The sequence below is a fragment of the Centrocercus urophasianus genome, unplaced genomic scaffold (genome assembly GCF_019232065.1).
Source record: "Centrocercus urophasianus isolate 14NV4802_14NV808 unplaced genomic scaffold, USGS_Curo_1.0 seq_1004, whole genome shotgun sequence".
NCBI classification, from domain to species: domain Eukaryota; kingdom Metazoa; phylum Chordata; class Aves; order Galliformes; family Phasianidae; genus Centrocercus; species Centrocercus urophasianus.
Window position 1 is genome coordinate 2,254 of NW_024884148.1, and position 6,533 is coordinate 8,786.

The window sequence follows — 6,533 nt, forward strand, 5'->3', positions numbered from 1 at the left end:
GGGGGGGGAAATTCAGTTGGAAATGGGGAAGGAAGAGAAGGGTGCTTTGTTGGAAGCCCACGAGGTCCGTTTGGGCAGAGCTTGGGGCCGGCTGTGGGGCAGGAGCTGTTAGGGCTGCTTCCAACCCACCCTGCGGTCCGTTGTGTGCAAAAACGGGGAGGGGGCTGCTGCGGTGACCCATGGAACAGCCGTCACCGTGGGACCACGTTGTCCCAGAGCCTGCATCGAACTGTGGGGCTGTGGGGCAGGTTGGGCTGCTGACCCACAGGAAGAGCCCTGGTGCCGTGGGGTGACGATGAGAGGAGCCTCCTGCGGTCCCACAGCTCCAGCTGCTCTCCTCTTCTGCTGCTCCCGCATCGATCTGTGGATGCGTTTCAGCTTCTTAACCTTGACCTGATGTCACACGTGGCCAACAGCTCCCACCTCCCCACCGCAGCACGGGGGCCCCGCGGTGCCCACAGCACGACCCGGCTCTGCCCTGCCGCTCTCAGCGCCGCGAGCAGCCCTGCCAAACTCCGAGCTTCCACCTGTGGGGATTTGGGCTCTCCTTTGCTTTGCCCTTTCCTGGAAGCCGAGTTCTGTGCGTGTCTGCCTTCGGAGGAAGGATAAAAATCGCGGCGTTTGGGGTCGGGTTGGTTCAGGTCGCGCTTGAGGGCGCTGTGGCTCTGCGGGTGCTCGTGGGGACGCTGGGTTTGCTCACCTCTGCCTCCGTGTCACCGCTGGAGCTCACCCTGCGCCGCAAGGACTCACCCGCTGCAGAGCTGGGAATTGTGCGCAGCTCCGTCTATGCGTTCCGAGCTGCCCTTCCGGGGCTGTTTGCCTCCATTCCAATGGACGTTCCGTTGAATCCGTTGCTCCGTGCGAGGCTGGGATGGGAAGGAAGCTGCCAGAGGGACATTTTGGCACCGAGAGATGCAAACTGGGATGGATCCGGTCCCCTTCGTTGCAAAGCAGAACTTGGGAGCCTTCTCAAAGCACCCGCGTGCCAGAGCCCTGCGGCAGCCCGTGGGGACGGTCCGAAACTGCCGGCACCGCTCTGAGCCCGGAGCTCCATCTGCTTCCTCCCCTCCCGCTGCCCGCACGGCGCGGAGCCCCACGTCGGTTGCGGGCCGTCGGAGCGTCGCTGCCGGTCGAACAGCAGCGGGCGGTGCGTGCGGGATGGCGCTGAGGCCGCGCGTGGAGCAAACGGGGTCGGCGGCGGCACCGCGGAGCGAGCGGGGCTGGGGGCGGCCCTCAGCGAAGGCCGTCGTGCAGGAGGAAGGCTGCGAGGAGGAGGAGGAGGAGCGGCGCCGAGCAGATGCATCGAAACCAGGGCAGCTTTTCCTCCTCCCATCACAAAAGCTGGAGTGTGTGGGGCAGCCTGGAAGCCGGGCTGCGGGCATCCCAAGCTGTGGATTCGTGCCCAGCTCCAACCGACCTGCGCGGCAGATGTCGGAGCTGAGCGGTTTGGGATGGATTTGGGGGGGAGCTGAGAGAGGTGGGGACGCTGCTTTTGCCGCTCGTAGCCGGGATGGCAGCGCCCTGCAGAAGTGCAGAGGTTTCATTAACGAAGCACTGATTATTATTATTATTTCCTGGAGCGTTTCTCTGGGTTTTGGTGCTCTGGGGGCGCAGCCGGGCTGCTTTCTCCTCCCCGAGGGTCCCATCCGGCTGTCGGGATGCCTTCATTGCCGCAAAACTGCGTCTCCCACCACCGCGGTCGGGCGGAGGAGGAACGTGGAGCTGAGGATCTGCTTCCCCCTCCTGGAGATGTGCGAGAGGAGCGCAGAGCGCCGTGCCGGTGATGGGCGGCGCGGGGCGAATGGGCGACGTCGCATCCGTGCGTCTTTGCCACCCCCAAAATCGGACCGGGATTTTTTTGGGGGGGGGGGGAAGCTGTTGGGACCCGGTGCGGAACGCTTCCAGCTGTCGGGGTGGGGACGCGCTGCGCTGAGAGCTGCCGGATTCGGGTGCGATCTCAGCGTCCTCCCGGCGCTCGGTGTCCCCGTGCTGCGCTCCCAGGGATGGCGGAGCTGAGGGGCGGGGACGAGGCTTTGTCCCCATTGCGTTGGATCGGGACGGGGAGAAGCTCGCGGGTCCCCGCGGCGTCGCTGTCCCTGTTCTGTCAAGGGCCCAACGGCTTGCAGCCGTGCCGGGTTTTAACGAAGCCATGGCTGTCTGCTGCGCCGAGCTGTCGGCACGGAGGCGAGCGGGGATGTGGGGCAACGGGGAGCCCCCCCCCCCCCGGGCAGCCTGTGGAAATCCAAAGGGGGATCCGGTGCTCAGGACGGGGGTCCCGAGGTTGGGGTGCAGGGGAGGAGCAGCGGGGCTCTGCTGTTGCTCCCCGGGGGCAAAGCGTGGCTGTGACCCCCGGTGTCGTCACGGGGATCTCGGTGACCCCGCGCCCTCGTGCTGCCGTCGATCCCCTCCCCAGGTTAATTCCTTAATGAGGCCGGCGCTGTGGCAGGTGATGGTAATTGCGTTAATTGAAAGGTTGGGTCTGTAGTCTGCTGTGTGGGCGCTGCGCCCCGTCCTCGATCGGAGTCGGAGCGCTTTGAGTTTGGATAACAGCGGCTTGGAGCGGCCTAATCCCTTAATTAACAAATTAAAACAAGCCGACTGCCATCACCCTGCCCAGAGGAGCAGCACTGCTGCTGTCCCAGGCCGTATCCCCAGGGTTGGGGCTGGAGAACCTCCTGAGGACTGCGCTCGAGTGAGCTGGAGCCAAACTGGCTGCAGATGGAGGGAGGACGAGCGACGGCACCAATAAAGGCCCATGAGGATGGAGGTGGGAAGCAGAGGCCCTTCAGCAGCTGAAAACCCCAGCGAGTGCAGAGGAGCGGAGTTCCATCACTGCGATGTAGGAGCATCAGCAACCCAGGGACGGAGCCTTGAACCCTGGCAGTGGTTTTCCATCCAGATTTGGTGTCTTTGCAGTACTGAAGTTCTCGTGTGTTCCGAAGCTGCTGTGGGATTCACGCGCTTTCCAGCCTGGAGTTCATTGCGTCGTTAAGGTTGGAAAAGACCACTAAGATCCTCCAGTCCAACCATCGGCCCCCCTCCTCTGTGCCCACTTATAGGGTCGCTGTGGTTGGAAAAGAGCAACGAGGTCATTCAGCCCAAGCACCAACCTGTGTCCAACCACAGAGCCGTCAGCTCGACACCAGTCTGGGAAGCTCGGCGCCCTCGTCCCCCTGCCCTGCTCGGCCCTTTCCGTCCCTTCCTGCAACGGCTTTGTGGAATTTACAACGTCAGCAGAAGAAAACGTTTCCCTCCGTCGTTCTGGGCAGAAAATGGAGAAATTCAGTCTGCTTCTGCTAAGGGGAGCTGCTCCCAGCCAGCGAGAATCGCGCGGGGAAATGGGGCCGTGAAATGAGGATTGCTCACAGGGCAGCCTTGAGCTTGAGCCCTAAATACGAGTGCTGAGATGTAAGACAATGCTCTGCAGAGCCCCACATCCAGCATGGGATGGAGGTTGCGTCCGACCTCCAGGCTGGGCAAGCTGACATCTCCCTTCCCCGTGGGGCAGCACGGCGCGGCAGCCGTCCCAAAATAGCCGTCCTTGGGGCAGCTGGGGTTATGTGATCCTCCTGCTGCTCCTCTCTGCCCTTGGGCTGCTTGGCGGCGACGTCTGCGCGAAGGAAACGCGGGTTGGGAGGGATGTGCGGAGCTCAGGAGCCCGTAGGATGGATACGGGGCCCAAATTTGGGGGTGAGAGCCCGAGGCGCCCTCCCTGAGCTCTCCTCTCTTGCGTGCAGTGAGCCAACCCACGACGTCGGATGAGACGGTGGTGGCTGGTGGCACAGTGGTGCTCAAGTGCCAGGTGGAGGACCCTGACGACTCCTCGCTGCAGTGGTCCAACCCTGCCCAGCAGACCCTCTACTTTGGGGAGAAACGAGGTGTGTGCGCAGGGCGGGCAGAGGGGAGGTGGATTGGGAGCGAAGCTGGTCGTCCGTCCCCACCTATGGGGAGCGCGGCGGCGTTTTCGCTCACCCCTCGTCCCCTTGTCGTCCCCCAGCCCTACGAGACAACAGGATCCAGCTGGAGAGGTCCACACCCAACGAACTGACCATCAGCATCAGCGACGTGGTGCTGTCGGATGAGGGGGAATACACCTGCTCCATCTTCACCATGCCCGTGCGGACCGCCAAGGCCCTCGTCACCGTGCTGGGTGAGCAAAGGCCCCCACCGACCTCCTCTCTGCGTCCGCCCCGTGCGCAGGATGCCCCCCATGTGGCCTTTTAGCTCTTCTATCCCACATCCCCGCCCTGTAACGCATCCTCGCCATCGAATCATTAAGGTTGGAGAAGAGCCATCGAGGCCAACCGTCAACCCGTTCCCACCCATGGAATCATTGGGGTTGGAAAAGACCCCCGGGGTCATGGAGTCCAACCTTCAACCCGTCTCGTGTCTCTTCACCTCCAGTCAGCAGCACACGCAGAGCTGACGGGTCGTTGTCTTTCTCACCTCTTCCTCTCCCAGGAATCCCTCAGAAACCCCAAATCTTTGGCCACGAGCAGCCCATCGACGAGGAGAAAATCGCCCGGCTCACGTGCCGATCCTCCGGCAGCAAACCTGCAGCGCAGCTCCGGTGGAAGAAGGGCAACAAAGAGCTGAAGGGTGGGTGATGGGGGCTGGGGGCACCGTGGGGGCACCGTGGGGGCACCATGGGGGTGCTGAGGTTTGCCCAGTGCCGGACCACCCCAGCTGCCCCATCCCACTCTCCTGCCAACAACGGGATGTGGCTGGGCGTCCTCTGCTCAGCATCGGCCCCAACCCTCTGTGGGGACGTTGTGAGCGTCACCCCCCAACACCCCCCTGTCCCCACAGCTGAGGGCACCGAGGTGGTGGAGGACTCGAATGGGAAGACCTTCACCGTCAGCAGCCGGGTGGAATTCCGTGTCACCAAGGAGGACAACGACGCCGAGGTGACCTGCACCGTGGACCACGAGTCCTTGCAGAACTCCGAGAGGTCAACCACACAGAAGCTGCAGGTCCACTGTACGTGGCGTGAAGGGACCGGAGGCCACCTGGGGAAGGGGATGGGGCCAAAGAGAGGTGGGAGAGGCGGGGGGGGACCTCGCAGTCACCGCACGTGGCCCTGTGTCCGCACCAATGTGGGTCCGATGTGGGGGATGCTGCGCGGTGTCGCCTCCCCTGCCCATCCCTGCCCCCTGGGACCTCCCTGTCCCCATCATCCCGTGCCCCTCTTGTCTCCATCTCCCCCAGTCCCACCTCGGGGGCAGGATGGGGGATGTGGGAGCTGATCACCCGTGGACGCTCTCACACCGCACCCCCAGCGTGATGGTGGGGGGGGGATATGGGGCAGGGTTTGGGGTGCCAGCTATGGGGACGGGGCAGCTCTCTCACCCCACTGCTCCCCTTCCAGACAAACCAACAGCGAAGATCGAACCGCACCCGCAGTACCCAAGGGAAGGAGAGAAGCTGCAACTGCAGTGTGACGGGCAAGGCAACCCCGTGTAAGGACCCCCAGCTCTCCCCACCGCCCCCTTCCCACCCATCCACACGCCCCAAATCGCTGCTTACCCCTCCGTGGGGCTGGGGGTCTCAGCTCTAAGCTGAGATGCGGGCTCCCATCTGCGCTGCCCCGCAGAGGGTGATTTCCTCCCCCCGCAGCACCGAATAACAGATCACAGAAAGATGGAATGAGTTTGGGTTGGGGGGGGGCCTTGATGACCGCCTCGGGTGGCTGCAGCCCCTCTCCTCCACCCCCCGCGATGCTGTGGGGGCGACGCAGCGGTGCCTGAGCCCATCCCACCCCGCAGCCCCCAGGAGTTCCTATGGGAGAAGGAGGGCAGCGACGCCCCGCTGCAGCTGAGCTCCGACAGCATCCTCATCTTCCCCTTCCTCAACAAGAGCGACAGCGGCACCTACATCTGCACGGCCACCAGCTCCATGGGCAGCGTCATCGCCAAGTACAACCTGGACGTCAGCGGTACGGCGGTGGGGTGAGGAGGGGGAGGGGGGGGGGGTCGTTGTGGGGGCACGGCCCGCTTCGGCCCCACGGCTTGGAGCATCCCCTGCTGCATCCAGGCTGTGCCTGCGCCGCGCCGAGCTGTTGGGGTGCAGAGCTGAGCTCCCATTGCTGCCTCCTGCTGCCCTGGCCGCGCTCTGCTCGCTGTCGCCATGCCCCACTGCGCTGTGTCTCCCCCTGCCTCGTGGGGCAGCTCTTTTCCTGAGCTTCTAGATCTGGATTTGGGGTCGTCCTCCTTTTCTCCATCATCCTCTCCTCGCTCTCCACCAGCTTTGGGCTTTTCCATCTTCCAGCACCCCTCCTGCTCTGGCTTTTCCCCTTCCCTCCCCTCTTGTTTTCTTGCCCCCAACCCCTTCCTTCCCCTTTGAAACGGCTGTGGCTGACAGGAGCGCATGGCAGCGATGCGTCCCACCCCACACGATCCATCCTCAGCAGCCCCCTGCCTTTGCCCACCCCGTGTCCCCATCACCCCTGGTGCAGGGTCCCACTCCTGCACCCACCCATTGCCCACCCACCATCCCCCAGGATGCCCTGTGCCCCCCACTCCGCTCCATTGCCC

At 63.9% G+C, this 6,533-nt stretch overlaps 1 protein-coding gene and 1 long non-coding RNA gene across 5 annotated transcripts in view; one reads left to right on the plus strand and one right to left on the minus strand.

Moving 5' to 3' along the window:
* Positions 1-2,438: 2,438 nt before the first annotated feature.
* Positions 2,439-3,854, minus strand: LOC122166825. The gene is made up of 3 exons (XR_006170888.1): positions 3,367-3,854; positions 3,111-3,261; positions 2,439-2,970 (listed from the first exon to the last, which is right to left on the minus strand). It is a non-coding gene; the product is annotated as an uncharacterized LOC122166825 (long non-coding RNA).
* Positions 3,712-6,533, plus strand: part of CADM3 (cell adhesion molecule 3) — a 5,400-nt gene continuing 2,578 nt past the window's right edge. For 3 of the 4 annotated variants that reach the window (XM_042830858.1, XM_042830866.1, XM_042830876.1), the window contains exons 1-5: positions 4,024-4,150; positions 4,462-4,599; positions 4,810-4,980; positions 5,369-5,459; positions 5,766-5,935. In XM_042830858.1, coding sequence (XP_042686792.1) covers positions 4,111-4,150; positions 4,462-4,599; positions 4,810-4,980; positions 5,369-5,459; positions 5,766-5,935 — 610 coding nt within the window. In that variant the 5' untranslated portion in view covers positions 4,024-4,110. Of the gene's footprint in view, positions 3,879-3,997; positions 4,151-4,461; positions 4,600-4,809; positions 4,981-5,368; positions 5,460-5,765; positions 5,936-6,533 lie in introns of those variants that run through there. The other variant, XM_042830886.1, reaches the window with a different exon arrangement.